General features: G+C 43.6%; 1 protein-coding gene across 1 annotated transcript in view; it reads left to right on the top strand.

Moving 5' to 3' along the window:
* The window catches only part of PTPRJ (protein tyrosine phosphatase receptor type J), a 76,017-nt gene that overhangs the window by 33,045 nt on the left and 15,479 nt on the right, over nucleotides 1–27,493 (top strand). The window contains exons 2-11 of the mRNA XM_063398138.1: nucleotides 14,472–14,490; nucleotides 15,535–15,675; nucleotides 16,442–16,705; nucleotides 17,314–17,580; nucleotides 20,347–20,613; nucleotides 21,101–21,367; nucleotides 22,498–22,764; nucleotides 23,995–24,261; nucleotides 25,139–25,405; nucleotides 27,113–27,394. Of these exons, the coding sequence (XP_063254208.1) occupies nucleotides 14,472–14,490; nucleotides 15,535–15,675; nucleotides 16,442–16,705; nucleotides 17,314–17,580; nucleotides 20,347–20,613; nucleotides 21,101–21,367; nucleotides 22,498–22,764; nucleotides 23,995–24,261; nucleotides 25,139–25,405; nucleotides 27,113–27,394 (2,308 nt within the window). The remainder of the gene's footprint in view (nucleotides 1–14,471; nucleotides 14,491–15,534; nucleotides 15,676–16,441; nucleotides 16,706–17,313; nucleotides 17,581–20,346; nucleotides 20,614–21,100; nucleotides 21,368–22,497; nucleotides 22,765–23,994; nucleotides 24,262–25,138; nucleotides 25,406–27,112; nucleotides 27,395–27,493) is intronic.

The following is a 27,493-nucleotide window of genomic DNA, read 5'->3' on the forward strand; positions in this document are numbered from 1 at the left end:
ATTTTGAGAAATTGGCTAGGAAATACCCAGTGGTTGGTGTTGGATCAAAAACAGATGTTAACAGAGAATTTCCTGTTTAATTATTGTCTCTTATCATAGTACTTGCTCCTTTCAGTGCAGGATTACCCCTGGGCTGACCTCTGTCAGTAGAAAGGTAATTCTTTTGGTTTCTTCTGTGCTTGGGTTGTCTCTGCTGGTGCTGCATTCCTGGCCCTAGTGTAGTAGAGTTTGAATGAATGAACGTAGATAATTTGATGCTACTGGAGTCAATAATGAAACATGCTCGTTTGAAGTACATTCAGGGCAAATTTTTTTCTTTTTTTTTCCTTTGGCAGCTAAAAACTACCTTTTTGCTTCTTGTAGGTGGCTTTGATCTTGAAATCTTTCTAGAAACACATCCCTGATTTTAGAGCTATCCCTGATAAGACATTCTAGTTGGCTGAGGATTTTTTTTGTGGTTTTGTCCATGGGGTTGTTTTGGTTTTTAACCCATGATCTTGAGACATGAGTGATTCTTTTATCTTTCCTCTTACATGTAGCAGTGTCCTGTCAGAACTCATCTTTTTGGCTGCCTGCATCTGAACCCCCTGGGTGACACTGCAAGAGCACACACTTTCAGGTCCCTGCTCCATTTTCAAACAAGAAGGAAACCCCTTAGTTATCCAAACACTTTGTTTGTTTGGCTTACTTGTAAGGAATGTGCTTTGGTAAGTGTCTTTGGGAGGCAGAACAGGGACTGGACTCTAACACTTAGTCTGCATTTAAAGTGGGCTCTGAACACAGACTTCACAATGTGCAGTTGCTGTTAGAGGCAGCACAGAGTGAAAATCACTGTATGGTGGGGAGAAAGTGCTGTAACACTGGATTTTAAAACGTTCTTGGTCATGCAGACTGGATATATCACTAGAAAAGAAAAGGAGAAAATGTCTTAATAGAAATGCTCAGCCCTTAGGGTTTGTCTAGACATCTGCCTTCTTGCCTTTGGCATCTGGAGGCTCATGTGTCCCAATACATGACAGAAGAAGAGTCTGTGGGTATATTTTCATTTTCATAGCTTGAGTCAGGTGGTGGATCAGGCATCTTTCTAAACTGGGGCTTTGTGTGTGCTAGTGTATTCAAGCTAATGCGTTTCTCAGTCCTTTGAAAAGTGTTTCAGCTTTGCAGGGCAGTCTGGGTGCAGTGAACAGTGGTCTTTAGTCTGACTTGGCTTGGCGTGCCCTTGATCTCATTTGTATGTGTCGCCTTAGCTGAGTCTTCCCTCTTGATGAAACTCTTCCTGGTGGTATCTGCAGGATTCCTTCTCACTGCTGCTGGAACACAGGGTGGAGGTGCTGCCATGCAGGCCAGGGACCAAACCCTCTGGGGGTGTGGATCAAACTCTGCTGTCAGCTCTCACCAATAAGGCATATTATCCCAAAGTGCTTTTTCCTGTTAGTTTGTTTTCTGCAGCTGAAGTGTAAGGAGGAATAAAGCAAGCAGTACTTCCTAGAGATGGGAGACTGCCATAGCCTGTGAAGGATGCACTGCTTTGCTCTGGTATGTAATCGTTCTTATAAATGTTTTACATTCTATATTCAAACCTGTTCTTCAGGTACTCACATTTCTGTCAGCATTATATAACTCTGTGACGTTTGGACTGTCTCTGTTAGAGACAGGAGAGGTGCAGAGGAATCCAGCTTGTGAATCACTCTGTTTAACCCTTATTGGAAAGAGGGGAGGAAAGAGCCTGAGGCCACTAGAGGAGCAGTTCAGGGAAGGTGATGTTGGAAGCAAGACCAAGTCAATTAAAAGGTACAAAGATAACGAGGTTTCAGCAGCTGGAATGTAATTAGCTTCCTCTTCACTCTTATCTTTCTCCCCTACCTGCACACAGGTAACAAAGGTCAGTTATTTGTGTCATCTGATACAAGGCTTTGACTTGGAACTCAGCACACTGAGTTCATGTGTAATTTTTACTGTGCTAAGATTACAGATATACCAAAATCCCTCTGGCAGTGTGGTGCAGAGCACTTAAGGTTTGTGTTCTGTATTGCTGCTTTAAAATTTTTGCGGCTGGCAAGCAGCAGTTTATAGACAGTTACAAATATGTATGTTATCCCCCTAACCTGAGGCAGCTCTGGATATTAGATGAGCAAAGACAGTAAATGACTTAGCCTTTCTGTGGCATGCACATAAAACACGATGCAAGGCATGGAGGACTTGGTTTCATCTTTGTCTTAGAGCTGGTTTAATGTGGCTTTAGCATTTGAGTGTGAAGGTGAAGCTTTGCCCCGTGTGTGCATGGTGAAAACGCATCTCAGTGAACTGAAGGGTTTCCCATCTAACCTTCCCCAAAGCTCTTGCTCCAAAACCAGACCCATTTACGTGGCTTTTCTGTTCAGAGCTTTGGTGCTTGTCAGCCTTAAGCACAAGATGAGAAACTTCAGAAGCATATTTTCAGCAGGTAGTGCAAAGTCCTGTTTGTGGACTAGGTATGCTTTAATACAATAGCTGAGCATTTGCATAGCCTTACTGGTTTGTGGATTTTTTGTATTTGTTTGAATTGTTTTTTTTCTTTTTTTGAGTAGGAGGCATTGGTTTGGTGGTTTATTTTTGGTGGTTTGGTGGGGTTTGTGGGGTTTTTTTGTGGTGTTTTGTTTTTTTTTTTTTGGGGTTGTTTTTTTTTTTTTTTTGGTTTGTTTTTTGTTGTGTTTTTTGTTGTTGTTGTTGTTTTGGGGGGGTTTTGTGTTGTTTGTTTGTTTGTTTTTGGTTTTTGTTGTTGTTGTTGTTTTTGGGTTTTTTTGTTTTTTGGGTTTTTTTTTTTTGGCAAATAAATAATAGCAGTGAATGTGCTCTAGCTAGCTGGCTTTGGGTATGTCCTTGTTTCCTCCCTGAATATGGTAGAACAGTTATGCTTTAGCTATTGCGAAGTGTAAAAAATTAAACACCAAACATAAGCCAGAAAGAAATGTGTCTGTCTGGAAATCATGAAGTTCTTGTCCTTCAGGGTTTCTGAGGCATTTTGCAGTGGTGCAGGGAAACTGTTTCTATAGTTTGGCTCGAGGTTAGAAACCTTCTAGAGAAGCAGGGATATTTTTTCACTTTTCATGTTTGTGGTCTGTTGTGGGCAGAGGAGCGAAAGAGAACCCATCTACTGTTTCAAAGACAATGCACATATAATCTGTGTGAAATCAAACCAGATTGTGACTTTCAATTTGAGTCAAAGAATAATGAATTGAAGGAAGTATTAATGTGTTGTTGAAGTGCAGCAAAAATGAAGGAGGACAAAGAGATGTGATTGATTGTAGTACCTGGTGCTCATCTTTCACTCTGCCATTTTGTATAGGCATATTAAAAGAGATTAAAATACATTGAGGATACCTCAGGGACATCCCTCCATTTGAATTTCTAACTGTCCCTAACATGCTTGAAAAAATAATTAGACTAAAGGGGTTAATGGCATAGGTGGAAAAAGAGAAGTACTGATGAAGCCCTCCCCTACCCCCCAGTGTCTTCTGCAGAGTCAGTGCCTGACCAGTATTAGTACTTTTCAATGTCTACCTTTTTTTTCTTGGCAATCGTTGCCGCTACAGACTTTGCCAAATCTTTGGAGAATCTGCCAAAGTGCTTAGAGGATGGTACTGCACTTGTTGCTGCCCTTTTCTGCTTTTCTATTAGGGCAACACTGTCAGATGCTGTGAAGGCCTTTGTGACACAATTATTCTTAATAGTGCACCTGTACTTCTAATGAAACTTCAAAGTGCATTTAATGTGTTTTCTCAAGGCAGTCTGTGAAAGAGGAGGCTGTTTGCATAAAATATGCATGGATGTGTCATCAGAAACAGAACTTGTATAGAGATTAAAAAAACCCCAAACTTGTGCATTTAAAATTTTCAAGAACCATCCTTGAGTGGAGCGGGAATTTCTGATTAAAATGGTTGTGCTTCATCATTAAACTCACTGGCAGTGGATCTTCATTTAGTGGTAAAATGAGTTGGGGTAAATTTAATGAATTTTGTCTGTTGTCTTGTCTTTCACTTAATTGCAATTTTTAAAATATTTTTTCCAAAAAGTAATCTTTTATAAAAACTTTGGATTTGTCTGCCAAGACCATGCAATAGAAAGAGATATGCTTTTGTATTCTGGGTTGTAGTGTAGGTAGGAGAAAATCTGTAAGTATATGGAGATAACAGAAGCTGTGGGAAATGGCATCAGTGGTACTGTTGCTCTAAGCAAACAATGACCAAAATGTTGGGAAAATTGACTCTTAGCTTTGAAGACTTTCTAGGTTTAGTTTGGTTTCTCTTTTCAAGTGATATACCAAGCTGAGCAAACACTGCACATAATGCGCATTGTATTTGAAATGAGCATGTTTCCAGACTGGTAATAAATAACATAAACATCTGCCTCTTAAAATACGAGTTTGAAATGAGCTACCTGCTAACTGTCTGATCTATATCAGAGCTATGCCAAATATACAAATCAGCAGGGACTCCTTCATGTGTCTTGGAAGGAGAGAGAGGCTGTGGGTATTATTTTTCTAGAGTAAAAAGTTTGCAGCTGTTCAGGCTGCAGTGTCGGTCTGATCTCTGGTTCTGACCCTGCGCCATGCAGCCTTTTTCCACCATAGCCAGTCCTCCCAGATGGCCATGAAGTTGACCTCTGAGAGATGTGTCTATTGACTGGTAAATGAGAGAGCCCATGTTGTGGTCGGTGAACAACTTCTCATGCAGCCTCAGTGTATTCACAGAGACGAGTCAGGCATTGGGGGGGTGGCGGAGCCAATTCTCATTCCTGCTTCTATTCAGCTTCTGTTCAAAGAGGAGCAAAAGAGAGACTCTACCAGAGCCCCAGATGAACTTAGTGGAGATGTACAATGAGATCTTTTGTTCCCTCCCAGGAGTACTACTGCATGTTTTGAACACTGGCGGTCCATTTGTCTTTTGCTACAGTTTAAATTCATTAAAGGATTAAATGGGCTGATGGTTGCAGGCAAACCCCAAGGGTATCCCCGCAGCCTCATGGTGCTGTGTGTGGAAATAACATATGGGAAAACATAGTTTAATCAAATTGTTTGTGTTTGTGATAATCTGATCCTCGTAGATGAGCCGGATCTGTGGCTGATTTTGGAGCTGGAAAAGCTTTCACATCATGTTTTTTGCTGTAAATTTGCATTTATTTTGAGGAAGTCAAGCTACTTTGCTTTTAGGTCTCATCAAAAAATATAGATTCAGTGTGAATCAGTGCAGGTGAAGATGTGATATGTTGTAAATAAGCACTGTGAAGAAAGTCTAAGGTCCAGCCAGTAATTTATTACATGAAATTACTTTCCTTGTGGCAGGTTTATGATGCTTGAAGATGCACTGAGCCTACCCAAGCCAGTTGGGCCTGGTGTCATTATCTCCCACAATCTGCATCTGAGGCGGTGCTGACATCTGCATCCACATTTTACACACTTAATGCGGTCATCCTTAGCCTTGTGCTTTCCAGAATGTCAATTTTTGTGGGAATTCAGGCCTCTTTCCCTGCTGTTAGTCACTTGGGCTGAGGTTGGATGGTTTTGCTGGGGCCTCTAGTGGTCTCAAACTGCATAACTCCTCCAAAGCTGCTGTTCGGGGATGGGGAGGGAGCAGCGCTCTCCTCCCTGCCTTTGGATAGATTCACCCAGCTACAGGGCAAGGGCAGTGCCGTACAGAAAATTTATTTGGGTTCTAGTGGAGCATTTCACACGGAGTTAGAACTGAATGTGCTGAAGGAGCATAAATGAATGGTAATAAACAGCAATAGAGCGTGAAGGAGGAGGTGAAGGTTAGCTGGAGAAGTCTGTGTTGGGCAGTGGTCACAGGCTGGTTTCTCCCAGCTGCACAGCTCACAGATTTTTAGATTAGGAAGTTTTCAGGGCCCTGCTAAAAACAAAAAGATAAACTGTATTAAAAAGTGTAGAATTAAGGCAGGAAAGAGCAAAACATTTATATACCAGCATCAAGGCTGCCCCCCTCAAAGGATTTTCTGTGTAAACAAGACAATTTTGAGCTGTCTGTGCGCAAGCTTGAAGGCTTTCACAGGCCATGGTTCTCCTGCCACTAGACAGGGTGTCAGAGATTAAAAATTTGGTCCTTTTTTGTCAGTAAGAATAATCATTCTTGATGTTGTTTTTGAGCTTTAGTGTAAGTTTTAAAATCCCTTTACAACTAGTTTTACTTGGAAAACTCTCAAACCAAATCCAGCTCAATGTTATTCTCCTTGTAAAATATTTTTAACACTTCCCTGAGCAAAGACTGTGCAGAGTGCAAAGGTGTCTGGCACAGCATAGTGAAATATCCTTGCGATAAGAGAAACTTGAGAGTCCTGACTGCACTTGGCTAAGCAGATGTGAAATAGGGCTGTGTCAGGAAATGCTGCTCCTTTTTGTGCCTGTGCTGCAGAGGCCGGGCAGCTGCTGGCTCTGGTGAGCGTTTTCCATGGTGCCTGGGTGGCCAGCCCTGCTGATTTGGCGACAGTGAGTGTTGTGTCATTGCCACCCGGATTTGGTTATTTTTTTTTCCTTTCTCCTTTTTTTTCATTGAATCCTGCTTCTTCCAGGGTGTGCCTGAGTAATGACTCCGAGTGAAAAAGTGGTGCTCTTGAGCTGTGTGCAGGAATGTGGCTCGTTCACATAAAAGTAAAGGTTGACGCTTCCTCAGTAAAAAAAAAAAAAAAAAAAAAAAAAAAAAAAAAAAAAAAAAAAAGACTGGAGACTGGCAGTGTTAACTGGAAATTCCTCTTAGAACTCGTAGAAGAGGAGGAATTTTTCAATTGCAGCACTGCTCTGGCTCTTCCATCTCCAGGTCCACCTATGTCAGTTAAGTGTTGTGGTTTAACCCCAGCTAGCAACCAAGTACCCCATCCAAAACAGCCCCACACCAGCCACTGTGGAGAAAGTTAACTCTGCCCAAGGTGGAACCACCACGGTATGACATGGAACTTGAGTGGAATAACAATTTGGGGTTTAGTAATTAGTTGTTTCAAGTATTACTCCTTGCCATTGCCAAATAAGCACACTGTTCTCTTTATAACCTCCTTCAGCAGGATAATCTCTGAATTACACGTACAATTTATTGGTTATGTGAATTATTTAAGCTTTTTGAAACTTTTCAGCCTTTCTTTGGGCTGAAGTTTTGCTGTTTCCTCAGTTGGAGGAATGATCCTACTAAACTATGAGATGGTCTGTGTCATGGGTTGGCACTGGCTAGATATTAATGCACTCATGAATATATGTTTTTTCTCTAACAGCTACTGTGGGATGTGATCAGGAACAGAGCAGAGCAGGCTTAAATCTTGAAAACAAAAAAAACTCACTAAAACTTTATTACATTACATAAGAACAGGGACAGAAATACTCTTAAACACACACAGAGACAGAAATAAAAACTTTTTAGAACATTTCTTCTTCTAGTTTTTACTTCTCCACACATCACTTTTCACAGACTAACTTTTGGGTTTTAGATCAAACAATCACCACTCAAAAACAAACTAATTTTCAATTCAGCAAGGGAGAGAGGAGTCTCTCTCGCACCACAGACTGTTCTCCAGAAAACACGGGTCCACCCCTTATGTGTTCTCCTGTCACCCATAGCACCGCCCGGAGAAGTCTGCCAGGGTGACTCTCTCTTTTTCTTATGTCTAGCGCTCTCACCGCTGTCTATAGTCTAAGGCTGCATACAGGGCTCTTTTAAGGATACTTGCATGCTGAGCTCTCCCTTTTTTTACCTAGGGGCTGGGGTTCCAGGAGCAGGTCTCCCCTGCGGGCAGAAGGCACTACCTCACTCTCCTCCTCTCTGCTCGCTCTACTCTTCAAGTGCCAGTCACTGTAGCAAAAGCAGGGGCAGCTGTATCTACCTAAAAATGCAGTTTATGTTCAAAAGATACTCAAGTTCAGTCTATGGCTGACATTATGTAAGAAAAGTCCAGCTCAGAAGGCTACTCCTCTCATTCTTTTCCTATCAGGTTCTTTCTAATCGTGCTTTATCACTTCGGTCTTAGGCTGCTTCTTTCTCTTTTTTTTCTGAAAATCACCAGTCATGAGAATCAATGTCTAAGAAAAGTTTCTTTCTGCCAAGCAAGGGTTAACAGTTTCTTCTCAGCAGGGTGCTGCAGGCTCAGGCACTCCCAGGCTCGGCAACCCCCACGTGGCTGGGCACCTTCTCCCGGAGTTTGGGGGTGGAGGGGGGTGAGCACACACAGAAGGCACTTCCACAGTTTTCCACCCCTCCATCCTGGACGGGGCAGCTCAGTTCCAGTCCTGTCCACTCTCTTCTCCCCCCGGGGCTCCGGCTTACCTGAGCCCGACCACGTGTTTCCCCTCCCCCACCCAGCCTCGTGGCTGGGCAGGGGAAGGAGGCCTGACAGGTCTCTCTGCTGAAACCGGGATCTGAAAAGAGGCCGAACCCCCTTGGGGTCCTGCTTTTAACTCTTTGTGTCCTCAGAGGCGTGTCTAAACCTCCGAGTGACCAATCCAGGTGCCAGCAGAAAAGCTGATTACTAATTGGCCTGCTTACCTCTCCCTGGAAAAATTCACCTCCCCCAGCAACCACGACAGTCTGCAGCACTTAATGCCTGCAATTAATCAGGACCTGGAGGTCTGGGTGAGACGGAACTGCTACTGGGCTGCATGGAAATGTTTTAAACTAAACATTTTAAACTGGAATTCATTAGAATTAAATCTAATGGTGTTCTCTGGGGTCAGTGGTGAGACAGCTGGCAGTTGCCATGCAGTCATGTTTGGGTTTTGGTGTCTACTTTTCTCTTTATTTTGGATATGTTGCCCTGAAAACTCCTTGCTCCTAGGCTAGCCATCTGAAAAACAGATATAGGGAAAACTTGCAGAAGAATCAAGAGAGGAAAAAAAGAGCTTGGTCCAGTATGTGTCATCACAAGTATCTTTTTGGTGTCTCATCTTGGTTTTCTTACAAGGCTTTGTATTCCACAGCACTTTTAGTTCATTGGCAGTGCTGCACAAATTAGAATGTCCTCATATGTTTTCATAAAAGCCAGTGGAAAAGAAATTATATTTGGTCTCTCTTTGCAGAAAGGCTTGCTTCAGGGAAGTCAGAATTTAGAAATGTCAGGGGCAAAATATAAATACATGCAAAGTGGAAATAGTCTTTCCTCTTTCACATAACTGCATAACAGCTCAAAATAGCCTGAGCACAGTTGTGTGTGCCTGTTTCAGGGTTCTGCACAGCTCCCTAATACAACAGGGTGGCCCAGGAGGGTCCAGCCCCACCCAGTTCATAACAAACAGCAGCTCATGTTTCTTCCTTCCGAGTTCCACATCTCCATCTGGTCCTGTGCAGGCTCATTAGCAGAGCTGCTCAATTAGGGTTAAAAGAAGACTCCAAACATCCTGTAAAAACTTACCGCTGTTTCTAAAATTAGAGCTTTTTTACTCTAGGATAAGCCCACTTAGAGCAAACATGCTGTGAAGTGGTGTATTGTGTATGGGCTGTGAGTACCTGCATAAAATACCAGAGGGAAAACAGGTGGAACGGACACTTGCCACAGCATATATTCTATTTTTCACTGGAAGTGAATGCATCATATTATTGAGATCATCTGGAGTTAATTTGAATGAAAAAAACCCCAACAACAACACAGAACTGTTGTGGACTATGGTTAAAGTGAGTTTAGCAGAGTAAATATAGACTACAAAGGGGAAAAGATAATCAACTCCAAACTCTAGCACTGAATCCACCAAGTAATCAATCTTCAAGGAAACTATGTAACATAATTAAATGTTAGTTTCTGACTTAGCCTCCTGTTGATTATTTCCTCCTTCGAGTAGTAAGGACCTGATACATGAGAGCTAAGTATCCCCAAATGCCACTGGAATTGGTAACTGAACTGTTATCATACCACTCCTTCAGCACACAGGCTTTGTCCACGTTGTCTTTTTCCTCGTTGGACAGGGGAAGCACAGGGGAAAACACCTGCTTTTCTTGGCTTGGCATATCTTTGTAAATTAAAGGCTGTCTGGAAGTGTTCAAGACGTGTTTGGATGTGGTGCTTGGGGATGTGGTCCAGGGGTCATTGTGGTGATGCTGTGTTGATAGTTGTACTGGATGATCTTGAAGGTCTCTTCCAGCCTTGATGATTCTGGTTTTGTAATAGTGTCATGATTTGCACTTGAAGTTTTCTGCTTAAATGCAGGGAAATGCTTTGCAGTTGAAGATTTATGACATTTTATAAAGAAATTGGAAAATAGGGCAATTATGTTACCCAAGTGTATTTTGACTCATTTTCCCATATGATATTTTTTCCACCCCAGAATCCACACATTGTCCAGATAAGGCATGTTACTTGACATAGGTTCATACAGGTTTAAGCAGATACTTCTGTGTCCCAAGTCAAGTGAACTCATTCTTCTTGTCTGGTGTTGGAAGCCTACACACTTCATTAATTTGGAAATAATATGGAAATGAATGAGATGGAACAGGCCTGAGATGGGTTTCAAGAAACAGAAACCTTTCATCTTCCCAAAACCCACCTTGTCTTCCTGGAGACAACAGTCTCCAGCAGAAAGGTGTTACTCCCTGCTGACTAAGATTTTGCACTCCTAGGGAAGTTCAAACATGCCCCCAGGTGGAATGGAAGTCAATGCTTTAAAAATCCTACAAAATCAGCAAGTATTGGAAAGCTGTATCAGTCTGTGGATACAATACTTTAGCAACGCCATTTCTGTTACTGTGAGTCTTCCTGAGTCTGATTTTCACTTACTCTGTGTGACCTTGAGTAAAGCTTTCTGTGGGAATGCTGCCTGAATAATCCCATGCTAAATGGGTAATATCAGAGGTGAGAAAGAGGTCTGTAAGTGGCGAAGTTACTGCATCTTTGCTGGTTAATGTTTGTTGGCTGAGTGGTGGTGGCTGACAGCATCAGCAAATGCAAGCCTGGTTGCAAGCCATCATGATGGTGCTGTGTGGTGGCTTGTCCCAAAGCCCCCAGTTATGCATGTGGGACAGCTAATGGTAGGTGGACACAGAGGGGGGAAGAAAGGTGTGAGATCACGAGTACTGGCTAGTGGGGCAGTGATCTTAATTTTGCTGTTGCTTTGGTGAAGGGGTGTTGAGAAGCAGTTTAGAGACGACTTGGTATTTTTGTGGAACTCCTCCAAACCTGAGAGGATGGGTGGGTGAAGACAATAAGATCTGAAGATAAACACATGGAAGATCATCAGCTTTGAGAGGGGTGCAGCACACCAGAAACAGTAAGCAGCAACCTCAAGTGGTGTTCTTGGAAAGGATTTCTGGCTAAGGGGGTTTTTTTGGCTAAGATTTTTTTTGTTTGCTAGCTTTGTTTAGCCAGCCTTTGACCTTATAGTTACATGAACCAAACCATGCTGTTTGTTTTGAAAACTGGAGCAGGTAGGTTGGCTGCTGTCCACGAGGATTTTCCCCACAGCAGGAACCCCAAATTTATTAGAGGGCACAGTTTGGCAGCAGAGCCGAGCTGAGCTGAAGTCCTGCGCTACTGTCTGCCCTGTGGCTCTCCCAGTGCATGTGTAGAGCTGGCATGTTTTAAATCCTGCTCCTGAAAATATCTTACTCTGATTTATCGAATATCAGTGAGGTTTGCTCTTCTCATTCACTCATTATTTTTAAGAAGTTTTCCTGTACCATTAGTCATGAGACTAATACTGATTCCTCAGTTAGGCAACCCAGTGTGTGCCTGAGGAGGATGGAGCTGAATTCTGCATGTATCACACACCACCAACTCCTGGTCAGTTGTAAACTGCTCACATAAGGAGCACAGACCTTGTGCAAGTTCAAATGAATTCCTCAGCTCCTCTGCAACTTACAGCCTTTGACTGGGCCCTAAGCATGGCTGTGTGACACTGGAAAAAATTCATAGCTGATGACAGTGATGGGTTTGTGTATACATATCTCACCTGTTTTTCAGTTGAAATAGTTGGTGTTTGGCATTTTGCTGTCTTTCCTTGCTTAAGAATGTTCCACCCCTACCCAAAGTTCCACAAAAGATAAAAAAATTACCCAGATGTATATATGAATAATAGGGATTTGTCATTGAAAAAGAAAAGCAGAGATGGCAAGGCTCATGATGTATTAAATGCAAACACAAGGAGAATCAGGTGTTCAGTGCAAATATCCTCTGAATTCATAAACAAATGCTTTGTGTAAATTCTAAGTAATAACATCAGGTTGGAGAACAGTTTGATTCATGGTTGGTGTTGAAAAATACAGCATGGAATGACTGAGTCAGGCAGGCTGATGCTTTGGAATGGGATCATTTGTTTTGTGTGGTTTTGGGTTTCAGAAGGAGGCCTGCCTGCTGTCAGGGGGATGTGATTGTTTTGAATTTGATTTTGCACATAGGGTTCTGGGAAGTTAGAAGATTATTTTAAGGGAGTATTGCCAGGGTGTGATAAGCAAGTGGAATGATGGGATGCAGTTCATTAATCATGTGACAGGAATTTTAGGGTAACTTTCATTTTTAAGCCTGTTTGAGCATCCTTAATAAAACCCACATGTGATTGTATAACCAAATTTCTAGCAGCTTGGTCATTATTTGCATTAGATCAGATGCCCATAAAACAGGAATCAAGGTGTTCCTTGCTTGAGCCGGCAGGGAAGAAATGGGATAGTATAAAGGAGTTCAAGCTATTTGCTCTAGTGGCGTATCTGTTTCACAGTCTTATAGTACTGTTGTTCCTGTTGCTCAGGAAGGATGCTGTAGCCCTAAACTCAAAACTTGTGGAGGAGATGAGAAAATTCATTTTCAAGCAGTTCTACAGAAGAGAAAGTAACTGAAGGATGATGGGTTGTGAATGATGTCAGGCTCTTGATTCTTTGTAGAGCTGCAGAAATCACTGTAGCTTAGCCCTGTGGCGTTTCTTGTTGATTTTGTTCTTCTTGTGAGTTCCCTTTCTTAATAAACACAACATCCTTTTGGCTTTGCTTGTAGATTACCCTGCATTTCAGGGGATCTCACCTCTTGCTCACTATTCAGCAGCTGTTTCCACACATCTTAGCTCTTCTGCTCTGGATGTTGCAGGGTAGTGTCTTCCTGCCTTCAGAGTGGCTGTTTACTTCTTGAGCTCTTCTCCCTCACACACTCTGTATAGGAATGCAGAAGTACTCTTGACCTGGGTGCAGGCAAATATTTCCTCGCTTCCCAAATAGCCTTGCAGTGTGGCTGAGCTCTCAAAAGCTCAGGTTGAGGAGGAGCCTCACAATTGTATGTAGGAGATCTGCATCCCATGTCATGTCTGTTGTGTGCCACGTTGTCTGTAGGGCTGTGCTCCATAAGACCAGGCATTAGGTCTTTGGTGCTTACAAGGGCTTTTTTTCCTAGGAAGAGTGCCCAAACTCTTCATGCTGTGGCACTGAGACCATAATGGGAATAAGATTTAATGGCATTTTCTGACTACTTTTTAAGGGTGTGTCTGCTTGGACCCGTGACTGGTGCAAGGAGCTGCTTCTGGAGCTCCTTGTGGCACCAGCAACATGACAGCTGAGGGAGGGAGTGATCTGGGATTCAAGCATTGCATTAAATGGGTGTTGTGAGATAGCTGCTTATTTTGAGTTAGCTCATGAAATTACACAGAGAGCTAAGAAATTGGAGGAAGGTAGAGAAAACCAAAGTTCCAAGTGCTTTAGATAAGACTGCTTCTTGCAGACCTCAGTCAGGGGGTTTTCCTTCACTCCCTTAAGCAGCATTTTGTGGTGCCACCTGGAGGGATGTTAACATGACAATATATGGGCTGATTCTCACATCAACAGGAAGGGAAATGGCTATTTGGAAGTAAAGTACAAAGTTTGAAGTCTAAAAATCATCCTCAAAGCAAAGTTCTGCTATGTTTGTCAGTATTACCAGCAGAAGAGTTTCAGGCTGCAGTTACATGGCAACTGCTGATATGTTATGAATGTGTGCCCATGTGTAAGCTGGATTTCAGAGTGTGTATCAAGTGTTTTGGACTTTGACTACCCTGTGTTTGCTTCAGAAAATGCAAACCCCTCTTTTGTGAGAAGTAATAAGAAGGTTTATACAGCAAAAGGATGAAAGGAAAAATCTTGTCAATTACGTCTTTCTTCTTAATATCTGCCATTATTTTGTGAGATGGTGTCAAGGATACTAATTAAAGTGTGTTTTAACTAAGATCTTACAGGTTTGGTTTATAAATTGATATGTGCAAAATAACCGCCTTATGTTAGTCAAACTTTTTTTTGATGACGAAATAAACTAGTTCTTTTTAGAATGTGGAAATTAACATTTTACCAGCGTGCTTAGGGTTTTTTTCCTACTAGTTTGGTGTATGTTTTTGGTGTTATTTTTATGTCAGTCGAATTTTAAGTATGCCTTTTACAGATTGAAAAATCTTTTTCAAAAAAGACTTTTCAAAAGAGATTTCTTCTGCCCTCATGTTAATTAAACCAATCCTTATTTTATTTGAGCTTCCAGTAATTTTAATTTCAATTTTTTGGTTTTTTTTCCAGGTCAGATGTACAATTGTTTGTAAGTATCATTCTGTTGCTTGCCTTTTATTTATTTATTTTTAATAACTCTCCTTATCCTTAGTTGCTTTTAAGAAAGATCAGGCAGTATCAGCGAAGTATTTAAAAAAAAAAAAGTCTCCTGGAAAGAATTTTTAGAAATAGCAGTTAAAAATATGTATTCAGTTATTTTAGTGACTGTAATACCTACAATGCATTTAAGGATATTTAAAAATTTAAGTCTGTACTTAAATACCTTTGCTTTTCAGTTTGTAGAGAGCTCTGGTGAATCAAATGCGGATGTAATGTGCTTAGAAAGATGGCAAAATACACTTAAAGGCAGTAAAAACCAAACAAACCCCAAAATCAAAAGACACACAAAGTGATGCCTTTAAGGAATTTCTGAAGTGAGTCTAGAGCAGCCGTACTGGCCAAGATAACGTTTTCATGTGGCAGAAATTTCTGAAAGTGTGTGCAAATAACTTCTACCTTAGTCTTGAATGTCAGACTTAAATTAGTTAGCCTTTAAATTTTAGGGTCTGAATCTACTCCTTCTATTCTTTGGCCTGTAAAATTGACTTAATAGTTCTGGTTCTAGACATAAAGCCATGTCTCTTCCTTACTCGTGGAAACACATTGTGGGAATATGAGAGGGGAACAGGGGAATATGCTGAGGGGAAGAGACAAAATTGCTATGCCAGGTTAAACAAAACTTCTGATAATACATGAAGAAAACACACACACAGAATGTGGTTGCAAGTTGTTTTAACTGCTTTCAAACAAAACTTTACTGAAAAGAGATAGCGTTCATCCAAACCATGTGTAGAGTCAATGGATGGCAGAAGTAATGTGGCAATCACTTGACTCTGGTTCCAACAATCTCACAGAAGTTAAGAGGTGAAACCAGGAAAAGTGGTAAAACCAGGAAATGTGCAGTGAACTGGGAAAACAGAACTGGGAAAACAGAAGTGACTGCAGGTCTGTGCATGGTATCTGTAACTGACTGTACTTCTGCAAATGGGAAGTTCAGAAGTTCTGTGACGACAGTTTTGTGTTCTCCTTTCAGGCACTGAGGATTGCAGCTCAAAAAGTGTAACTGCAGAACCAGCAACCAGTAATAGTGATGATTTATCATTAAGCTCTGCAAATGGGAACAGAACCTCTGCAGGTGGAAGAGTGATCAGGGCTGCATCTGAGGAGACAAGAGGTGATCTAAGCACTGTAACACGTTCGTGGTTTGGAATGTGACTGGGATGTGAATCTTCAGGGTGTTTTGCACTTCTATATTGTGATAGCATTTTAAGCCTGAACTCTAGTTGTACAAGCACTGCAGGAGCATGGATCCAGCTGCTTTACTGCAGTAGAGAATGAGGCCAAGAAATGCATCTGCACACCTGGCTGGGAGTGCAGTTTCATACTGTGATTGCTGCATGGCCTTGGAATGATTTTATCCATCTTAGACTTGGGCTCTTTCCCTGGTTATTAGAGCTTTTTAGGTTACAGGTTAATAGTTCAACTCACTGTGATGTACAGATTTGAAATGCATAAGTGATGGGGTACAGTGGGAGTCCTCTGCCTGGTACAGAGTGTTCTGTGTCATGTATGTAACGGAGAGGTGTGTGAATCTCGTGGCTGGAAAGGCTCCTCTATTTGGGACAACCAGTTTAGGAAAAAATGACAGCGTGTTGTGTGTCCTGCTCTTCCTCAGCACACTGTGTGACGCTCACAGCTGAGGCAGCACAGCAGTCACTGCTGCACCTAGACAGCTTTACTGCTTGGCGTGAAGTGAACCTTGAGGAGGTGCAGTAGATGGCAGAGCTTGCAAGTGTGCCTTGCAGTAGAGAAAGATGGCTTGAGTGTTTTTCCAGGCTGATTTCTGTTTTACAGAGACTAGGTGTGGCAGGGAGGAGAGTGCTGTATGTGTTTGTGAGCAAATACTCTTGTAGGTTAAAAACTTTTTTCTTTTTTCATAGGATCCAGCCCAATTTCTAATATCGAGGCAGAATCCATTGGTGTGACTTCTGTCACCTTGAAATGGGCAGTGAATGAAGCTTCTAAATACACGTATAGGATAGAGGTTGTCAATGGTATAAATGATACACCTCTGAAGAACCTGACACCCAATGAAACCAAGGCAGAAATTACTGAGTTAATCCCTGGGACACTGTACATCTTCAGAGTATTTGCTGTAGCAGCTGATAATGAGACAGAAGGAGTGTCCATAAAGCTGTACACAAGTAAGTCACAGATTTTTGCATTGCTGTTGCTGGTGGTCTGTGCTTTGCTGTGCAGGACAGGGCTCTGCCCACCTGCCTGAGGCTGTAATTTAATAGGAGCCTTACCCGGGCCAGATGCTAAGAATGAGTGGTTCATGCATAGAAGAAACAGAGTCTTGCTTGCTTGATTGATTGATTGGTTAAACAGTAAATCCATGTAGCCCCCCACCATAAAACAAAAGAATCCTCCTCCACCACAACTAAACCAAAACCCAAGCAATAAACCAAACTGAAATTGCCTGCATTCCCAACCATACCCATCTCTTTCCTGTCCAAATTTCTGGATTCCCTGGGAGCTCTGCTTCAGTGGTGACCAAAGCTTCTCCTCTGGAGTGTCAAAGGGAGGTAAATGCCACTCAGAAGGGCTTGTCTTCAGTTCTCTCTTAGCTGCCCACTGGTACAGCAGCCTCCAGGAGTGCCTGGTGATGCAGTTGGGATGCTCCTGCACTCTGGACCGTGAGGCAGTGTTGTGAGGGAGGTGAAGCCCTGGTGTGGCTGCTGATTCTTGTGCCCATGTGTGTGAGCAGCTGTTCTTGCAGGTTAACGAGTTGTTGCTTTGCCTTTCACAGGGCCCAGCCGGGTTCTTGACCTCGAGGCAGAATCCATTGGTGTGACTTCTGTCACCTTGAAATGGGCGGTGAATGACAGCGCTTCTGACACCTACACGTACAGGATAGAGGTTGTCAGTGATCCATTTGTGAAGAACCTGACATTCAGTGGCACCAAAGCAGAAATTATGGAGTTAATCCCTGGGACAATGTACAACTTCACAGTGTTTGCTGTAGCAGCTGATAATGAGACAGAGGGAGAAGGAATGCCCATAGATGTGTATACAAGTAAGTCACAGTTTCTTGCAACCCTTTTCCTGGTGGACAGCTCAGAGCTCTTCCTAACTGCCCAAGGGCTAAAGGGTAAAGCTGTTGTGTGTGTAGATCTGATGTCTTACTCCTGGAGCCTAATCTGGAATGTCTTGTAAGCAATGGGGTCTTTAGGTGTGGAAGAAACGCATCCTTGCTTTAAAAAGGAAAAACAGGTGAATGTAATCCACCTTGCTTCCTCTCCATCTTTGTCCTCATATCTCTTCATGTGGGAGACAGTTTCTTGTCACAAATAGTGAGCCAACTCGGAAGGATACGCTCCTAGATTTGGTGTTTGTGAATGGATTAGGATTTATGGGAGATGATAGGTGGCTGACTTGGCTGTGGTGGTCATTAAATGACTGAGTTTCAAATCTAAAGTGTAATGAATAGAAAGAGACAGCAGAGTTGCTACCCTGGACTCCAGGATAGCCAAGTTGAAGCCATTCAGGGCACTACTTAGCAGCCTACCCTGGCAATCCACTTTTGAGGGCTTAGGAATCCACGAGTGCTGTTCAGTTTTTAAGAACTATCTTTTAGAAGTACAGAAACAGGCAATTTCACTATGTCAAAAAAAGTCAAGCAATTGCAGCAGAAAACCAGCTTTGGTGAACAGAAAACTCCTTGTGGAGCTCAAGAGGATGAAGAAGTTGTATGACCTGTGGAAGTGAGGTCAGGCTTCTCAGGAGTGTTACAGAGCTGTTTTTTGTCCATGCGGGGAGAAGACACCAAGGACCAGAGTTCAACTACAATAGAAACTGGCCAGTGCTGTTTCAGATAACAGGAAAGGCTTTTTGAAATACATTCATAGCAAGGGGAGGTATAAAGAAAACGTTAGGCTGATCCTTGTTGAAGATGGTCACCTGCCTAATAGTGATGAAGAAGAAGCAGAGGCGTGTCGCTCTGAGCTTCGCCAGAAAGACACACGGAGTCAGGAGTCTGGGTTGATCAGAGCAGCAGGGGAGAACATCCACCTGCTTTGTTTATTACTTCCTATTATATACTTCTAGCAGGGTGACCATGGATTGGAGAGTGGGCATTCCCACCTCTCACCACATGGGTCAAGGAGGCTATCATTCAACCTCCCCTTCTCTTGGAGAAGGAATTCAAAACAATGGCGATATTTACAAAACACGATCTCCTGTTTATGTGACTGAGCATGAGAAGGTGCACGCTTCTACTTTAGTATGAACTCTCAGCAAACTAGGAAGATCTCATGGTGACAGAGGCGTTCCATGTGTATTTTGCCTCAGTTTTTGGTGGTACTGACAGACCTTGGTGTGCCCGACCCCCAGAGCTGGAGGCCCCTGAGTGCTGGGGCAGTGGCTTTCCCCTTGTGGACACTGAAAGTGTGAGGGACCACCTGAATCAGCTGAAAGTTCACAAGTCCATGGGGCTGTTGGGATTCACCCCTGAGTACAGAAGGATCTCACTGGTGTTACAGCAGGACCCCTCTCCATCAGCTACCAAAGGCCTTGGGAGCCCGGGGAGGTCTCTGACAGCCACGGTTACTCCTTTTTGCCAGGAGGGTGGGAGGAAAGACCCAGGAACCTGCAGGCCTGTTAGACCAAGCTCAGTTCCTGGAAAAACTATGGAGAAGATGGCACTGAGTACTGTTGAAAGGTGTTTAAAGAACAGTGCAGTCATCAGGTGCCATTGACACGGGTCACAAGGGCAAGTCCCATTTAATTAATTCTGTCTTTCTGTGCTAAGATCACCCACCTACTGGGGAAGGGAAGGTGGTGAGTGTAGTTTTTCTGCATTTTAGTGAGATTTTTGGTACTGTCCCTCACAGCATCCTTCTGGACAAGTTGTCTGGCTGTGGGATGAGGGGTTCATGGTGTGCTGGGTGAGGAGCTTGCTGCAGGGCAGGGCTCCCAGGGCAGGGTTCTGGTGAGTAGTGGGGTGTGTCTGGCTGGTGAGCAGTCACCAGTGCTGTCCTCAGGGCTCAATCCTAGGGCTGCTCAACATATTTATCAAAGGTATGGATGCAGGAGTTGAATGTGTACTGGGTGCAGTTCGTGCCCCACAGCTGAAGAAGGATGTGAAGGTCCTTGAATGCCTGTAGAGAAGGGCAAGAAAGCTGTTAAGAGGGCTGGAAGTCCTGTCCTGTAAGGAGAAGCTGAGGACTTTGAGTATATCTAGTTCGGAGAAAAGGAGGCTGAGGATGACCTCGTCGTTCTGTTCAGCTTCCTGAGGAGGGGAAATGCAGAAGGAGGGACTGATTGCTATTTTCTGATGTCCAGGGATATAGTGAGTGAGAGCAGTTCAAAGCTGCCTCAGGGGAGGTTTAGGCTTGACATTAGAAAGCATTTTTTTACAGACAGAGAGTTCAAACACTGGAATAGGCTTCCTAGAAAGGTAGTCAGTGCCCCAAGCCCTTCTGTATTTGAGAAATTTGGACAATACTCTCTCTAATAATGCTGTAATTTTTGGTGAGGCATGAGGTGGTCAGGTAGGCAGATGAGGGTCATTGTAGGCCCCATCTAAATAAATATTCCATTCCACACTGTCACTTTCCTGCCCACCTCTGGATTTCCGAGGGAAGCCTTAGGAGTTCAGTCACTGTGATGGCCTGTGCTTAAGTTTTGGGCTGTCAAAGGGAGCTGAGTGCCCCTCAGAATGATTTGTCTGCAGTTCTCTTTTAGCTGCCCAGTGAGGAACAGGCGTGGCTGTGTTTCTTGTGTCCGTGTCTGTGAGCAGCTGTTCGTGCAGGCTCACAGGTTATTGTCTTGCCTTTCACAGAGCCCAGCCAGGTCCATGATCTCAAGGCAGAATCCATTGGTGTGACTTCTGTCACCTTGGAATGGGCAGTGAATGAAGCTTCTAACTACACCTACAGGATAGAGATTGTCAATGGTACAAATGATACACCTCTGAAGAACCTGACGTCCAATGAAACCAAGGCAGAAATTACTGAGTTAATCCCTGGGACACTGTACATCTTCAGAGTTTTTGCTGTAGCAGCTGATGAGACAGAGGGAGAGGGAAGTTCCATAAAGCTGTATACAAGTAAGTCACAGATTTTTGCATTGCTGTTGCTGGTGGTCTGTGCTTTGCTGTGCAGGACAGGGCTCTGCCCACCTGCCTGAGGCTGTAATTTAATAGGAGCCTTACCTGGGCCAGATTCTAAGACCAAAACCCAAGCAATAAACCAAACTGAAATTGCCTGCATTGCCAACCATACCCATCTCTTTCCTGTCCAAATTTCTGGATTCCCTGGGAGCTCTGCTTCAGTGGTGACCAAAGCTTCTCCTCTGGAGTGTCAAAGGGAGGTAAATGCCACTCAGAAGGGCTTGTCTTCAGTTCTCTCTTAGCTGCCCACTGGTACAGCAGCCTCCAGGAGTGCCTGGTGATGCTGTTGGGGTGCTCCTGCACTCTGGACCATGAGGCAGTGTTGTGAGGGAGGTGAAGCCCTGGTGTGGCTGCTGATTCTTGTGCCCATGTGTGTGAGCAGCTGTTCTTGCAGGTTAACGAGTTGTTGCTTTGCCTTTCACAGGGCCCAGCCGGGTTCTTGACCTCGAGGCAGAATCCATTGGTGTGACTTCTGTCACCTTGAAATGGGCGGTGAATGACAGCGCTTCTGACACCTACACGTACAGGATAGAGGTTGTCAGTGATCCATTTGTGAAGAACCTGACATTCAATGACACCAAAGCAGAAATTACGGAGTTAATCCCTGGGACAATGTACAACTTCACAGTATTTGCTGTAGCAGCTAATAATAAGACAGAGGGAGAAGGAGTGCCCGTAGATCTGTATACAAGTAAGGAAATGGTGCCCCCAATTGAAAGTAACCATGCTGTTTGTACCAAATTGACCTCCTTTATCACTCTGGGTTTCCAGGTTCATCCCGTTTCTTGTTGTGACAGTGCCTTTTTGCTCCAGCATGTGCACACATGAATGCAGCAGTTTTTTCAGAAGGACTGCAATTGTCTCTGTGCTTGTATGTGCTGCCTGTAGATCAGTTATTTCATCCGCGTGTCTGCTCAAGACTAGGTAGAGATCCAACTGCTACCACAGCATGTCTTTTCCTAGATATTTGAGGGCTGAATAGACCCCTCACAGCACCTGTGGGAGTGAGTTACCACAGCTCATACCAAAAGGTGTGGTGTGCAGGGATGTGGTGCCACGGTCATGGAGGTTTTTTGTTCTTAAAGGTTGTTTTGAGCTCTTTGCAGATTGTGGGGCCTGAGGTTCCTGTGGGCTGTGACTGACTCACTTCCTAGGGTTGCATTATCAAATGTGGTGCCAGTATTGTTGGCTTTGTGCCAGGGCATCTTCTTCCCAGCCCAGATAGATGGGATAGGAGGAGCTGCTACATTTATGTGTAACTCAGAAATGCAAAGAGAACAGGCAATGTCCCTACAAAGCAGTTTAGAGCAGTATGTCCTGGAGCTGCTACTGAGTCGATAAGCTTGTCTAAGGCACCTGAGGTGAGTTTTATCTGTCTGGAATTGTTGCAGAGTCAGGCTTGCAGACACAGCCCCCTAAGGTGTGTCAGCTGTTGGACCAGCCCATTTCTTTCTTCTGATATTGAGGAGAGTTTAGGCTTAAGGTCTCAAATTGAGACTCACGGGCAAAATTTTGAGTTAAAGGACCAAGATCAGCTTGGACTGATTCCTTCCCTGATTTCCATCTGTTTCTCTGGAAACTTGTGGAACAAAAATATGCAACAATTACTTGTGGAAACAAGTAATTGTTGCATATGAAATGAAACAGAATATACCCAAAGCTCCTATGACCTTTCCAGAGATGCCGTAGCAGGAATGCCTGAAACAGGAAAGTGATGGTTGGCTCCAAGTGATGCTCATTCTGTGTGGAATAGGGAAATGTGTCTATGGCTCTTCTTTCTTTATTTCTGTTTTTAACGAGTTGTTGCTTTGCCTTTCACAGGGCCCAGCCGGGTTCTTGACCTCGAGGCAGAATCCATTGGTGTGACTTCTGTCACCTTGAAATGGGCGGTGAATGACAGCGCTTCTGACACCTACACGTACAGGATAGAGGTTGTCAGTGATCCTTTTGTGAAGAACCTGACATTCAGTGGCACCAAAGCAGAAATTATGGAGTTAATCCCTGGGACAATGTACAACTTCACAGTGTTTGCTGTAGCAGCTGATAATGAGACAGAGGGAGAAGGAGTGTCCACAGACCTGTATACAAGTAAGTCTCAGTTTCTTGCATTGCTGTTGCTGGTGGTCTGTGCTTTGCTGTGCAGCATGAGGCTTTGCTCACCAGGCGAAGGGTTGTAATTTAGGACTGTTGCAGGCAGAGGTGATGATTCCATCCTGGAGCTGGAGATGGCCAATCTCCAAGATCGGATGTTAGGGAGAAGCAGAATTGCCATGGTAGAAAGCTGTTGGTAAAGCTTGCTCCAAGACTGTCAGCGAAGAGAAGAGACTTTTCCCTCAGCACTGATCTCTTGCAAATTTGGGAAAGGGGCATTTACATTTGTTTCCTAGAGTATGGGGGCCTGAGATTCTCATTTTAAGGGGCTCCTACAAAAAGCATATTGTGCCAGATGAACTTGTGTGATTTGGGGCCCTATAGCTGCCATCATGGTGCAGCCAGGAGAGAGATTCAGCAGTGCTAGATCAGGAGAACTCCTTTGGCCATCCAGCACCTTGCCATGTTGAGTGTTAAGTCTTGACACGTGGTGTTGGAGGGACCATTTTGGAGCTGGTTTGCAAGGCAGTAGCCCAGCCTGATCATTCCACAGAGTGCATTTGAAGGAAAATAGATGACTGTTCTTGTCATTAGTGTTTTCCTGAAATGTGCCTGCGTGTCTGATTCTAGCTGACCAGTCAAAGCTCAAAAGTCTCTTCTGTGCTGTCTGTCTGTAATGGCCAATTGCCCTCTCTTAAAGATGCAGAAAGAATAGGGGGCTGGAGAGAGTGTCTCCAGAGGGTCTGGAGATGGTTTCTCTTCTGTGGGAGTGAAGTGCAAGGCATGAGGATTGGAGAAGAATGTCTGGTTCATCACCACGAATCCTCTTCTATTGATATTTCATCTTCCTTATTTTTTGCTGTACAGGGTTGCACCACCGGTGTCTTTCCCCTCCACTCTTCTCTCCTTCCTGCCTACCTTTTTGGATTTCCAGGTGAAACCCTACAAGTAGGGTAGCACTGGGGTAGCCTGTGCCCCTCTTGCCTTAGCCTGTGAAAGGGAAATGAGTTATGCTTGAGATGGCTCATTCTCAATTTCCTGTTACCCAGCTATTAATGCAGAAGTCTCCAGGAGTGCCTGGTGATGCTGTTGGGATGCTCCTGCACTCTGGACCATGAGGCAGTGTTGTGAGGGAGGTGAAGCCCTGGTGTGGCTGCTGATTCTTGTGCCCATGTGTGTGAGCAGCTGTTCTTGCAGGTTAACGAGTTGTTGCTTTGCCTTTCACAGGGCCCAGCCGGGTTCTTGACCTCGAGGCAGAATCCATTGGTGTGACTTCTGTCACCTTGAAATGGGCGGTGAATGACAGCGCTTCTGACACCTACACGTACAGGATAGAGGTTGTCAGTGATCCATTTGTGAAGAACCTGACATTCAATGACACCAAAGCAGAAATTATGGAGTTAATCCCTGGGACAATGTACAACTTCACAGTATTTGCTGTGGCAGCTAATAATGAGACAGAGGGAGAAGGAGTGTCCACAGACCTGTATACAAGTAAGTCACAGTTTCTTGCAACCCTTTTCCTGGTGGTCTGTGCTTTGCTGTGCAGCATGAGGCTTTGCTCACCAGCCCAAGGGTTGTAATTTAAGACTCTTGCAGACAGAAGTGCTGTGCTTTCTCTGCCTCCAGTCAGAGATGTTTGTCTGAGAGACGTAGCCTTCTTAGAAAAACCAGAGTAAAATGAACTCTTCAAAGGCTGTGATTGTTCAAGTTGGTTACCAAAGCCTATGACACAATAAACTCATCCCAAGATCTTCCTCTCTGGCCTGGGATTTTTGTGGGTGCATCTGTTGCCTTCACTTTGTGGAGGATCAGAGCCTCAGAACATTCTTCTAAAGGGCTCCTGTATAGGGATACTGTGATTTGGGGCCTTGTGGCTGGAGCAGAAAGAACTTCAGATAACACTGGCTCAGGAGTGCATTCATGGCTTGACCTAGGCAAGCTGGTTCTCTGCCACCTTTCATCACCTCTGTTCCTCTTTCAGTGGAGTTGGAAGATCCTTATCTTTTACTATACACAGATAGACCCCCTTTCTCCAGTCCCCCTACAACTTTGTATCTCTCCTGACTAACATCTCTGAATTTCTGAGCAAAATCCTAGGAGCTCTGGAATTGTAATTATATCTTGTGCTTTAGAGTGTCAAAGGGAGGTAAATGCCACTCAAGGTTACATTCTATCAATTCTCTTAGCTGCCCACTGGTACAACAGCCTCCGGGAGTGCCTGGTGATGCAGTTGGGATGCTGCTGCACTCTGGACCATGAGGCAACGTTGTGAGGGAGGTGAAGCCCTGGTGTGCCTGCTGATTCTTGTGCCCATGTGTGTGAGCAGCTGTTCTTGCAGGTTAACGAGTTGTTGCTTTGCCTTTCACAGGGCCCAGCCGGGTTCTTGACCTCGAGGCAGAATCCATTGGTGTGACTTCTGTCACCTTGAAATGGGCGGTGAATGACAGCGCTTCTGACACCTACACGTACAGGATAGAGGTTGTCAGTGATCCATTTGTGAAGAACCTGACATTCAGTGGCACCAAAGCAGAAATTATGGAGTTAATCCCTGGGACAATGTACAACTTCACAGTGTTTGCTGTAGCAGCTGATAATGAGACAGAGGGAGAAGGAGTGTCCACAGACCTGTATACAAGTAAGTCACAGTTTCTTGCAACCCTTTTCCTGGTGGTCTGTACTTTGCTGTGCAGCACAGGTCTCTTGCCCGCCTGCCCAGGCTTTGAAATACAATGTATGTTGGACAGAAGTGCTGCACACAGCCAACCTGGAGTCAGCAATGGTAATGCGTGGAAGGGGGTTCTGTGCAGGGGGGTTTTGTTGCCCTGTTTCCTCTGGGTGAGGCCCTCAGGTTCTTATTTGGAAGGCCTCCCACAGAGTGTGCATTGTGCCTGGGAACGTCCCTCTTTGGAGGGCCATGGATCCAGCTGAGCTTGGGCAGCACTGGATGGTGTGGCTGTCAGCCCATCAGCAGACAGGAAAAGGCTGAGTTATTTCTGCATTCCTTATGTTAGGCATTGTGACTATTTTCCTCCTTGTTGAGATCATGTGCTTCCTTGTCCTTTCCTTTGTTTTGTTCCATTTTGACTGAGGTAAAAGGAATCTGGCCCAGAGCTTCTGAGTGGGTCTTCCAAAGGGTCTCTGGGATGAAGTTGGAGAGCTGCTGGTACTCTGAAACTCCTGCTTGGCTATTCAACATTCTCAGTCTGACTAAAATATGGAAGCATTGTTGTGGCTCTACTTTTTATTGTCTGTCACAAAATATTCATGAGTGTTTCTGGAGTCTCCTTGTGACTTTCAGAGCCCAGCATTTTTTTCTATACTGGGGTCTCTGTACTACAGTATAGAGAGCAAAAGTCATGACTCCTTTAGAAATTGTCACCAGATGTCAGAGGTGTTCCAGGGGTTGTCTGTAATCTATAATTTCATCATATTTGTAGGAGTAGCTGAGAGTGTTACTGATGAAAAATAAATATTTGTAAAATGCAGTAGAAGTAAGTCCTACTCACTCACATCTATTTTTACTAAATCTGTTTCTTCTGGTACACATTAGTGCTTCTTCTTAGTTTCTTAAAACAATACCCCTTCTAACAACAAAATAATTCAATAGATGAGTCTGTAACCCCTGTATTTGAAACTACCAAATACTTCCTTACTGAGAGAGTAAATGAATTTGGTGTTTGTTGTAATTGTAGACTGTAAGTGTTTTGGTCCTGAAGGGCCAAGTTTTATAAGATGCTTAATTAAGAGGAACCTTTCTTCTCAGTGTTACTGCTACATTACTTTTTAAGTATCATTCTGTATCTGATCATAAGGTTGCAGTTTTTATATCATGTCCTAGAAGACTCTCACCCGATCTGACTTTTTATAGTTGCTGCTTTTAGGGATGGCTGCTGCTGTGCTCTTGATGGACAGAGATTAAATTAATTTTCTTCTTTGTTGCCCACTAAGAGGTTTACATAATTATAGAGGGATTTAGTGGCAGTCAACATACTAGTCTAAAAATGTTTTTAGAGTAATATGTTAAAGGGTTGAACAGTGTTTTGAAAATGTTGCTGATCTTGGTAGATACTCAGCCGAAATTTTCCCAGTAAACCTATCTGTAGAGGAGGTAAAGAGCACAGAATAGGTCTGTGTACTGTGTTAAATAGTTGTCTTCCTTATAGGGTAACAAGTCCTTGTGTAGGCAGTCGGTGCCATATAGGCATCTTTTTAAAAGGGGAAGGGAATACTGACATTTTACAAGCATTTGTACACATACCATACAAATAGATAGCTTTTTCTATTCAGGGCATGGCTTGATTTCTTACTCCTCCTTTTTTGTTATTCTCTTTTCTTTTGGCAGTACCTGTCTCAGTGAATTCACTTCAGTGTGACCCAGTGGCCAAGCAGCCTTTCCTAATGCTGAAGTGGAAATGTCCTTTTGGTAACAACTCTGGCTTCAAAATTAAAATATCTAATACTTCAGGGGAAGAATTGGCTCCACACTGCACAGTAGAAGGCCTTGAACAAACCTTCCGAACAGCACGTTTAGATTTTTTCAGCACCTATAATGTTACCATCATAACTCTTTCAAATGGCTCTGTAAGCTCTCCAGTGGACAAGTTGTGTCACACCAGCATTACTGGTAAGCATTAAGGTCTGAGAATGAAAGATACTTGTAGGACAAAAAAATTAACTTAATGATTGCAGAATATCAGGCTTGATATGCACTACGTTATCAGCC

This window comes from Prinia subflava, chromosome 5 (assembly GCF_021018805.1).
Source record: "Prinia subflava isolate CZ2003 ecotype Zambia chromosome 5, Cam_Psub_1.2, whole genome shotgun sequence".
Taxonomy (NCBI): Eukaryota; Metazoa; Chordata; class Aves; order Passeriformes; family Cisticolidae; genus Prinia; species Prinia subflava.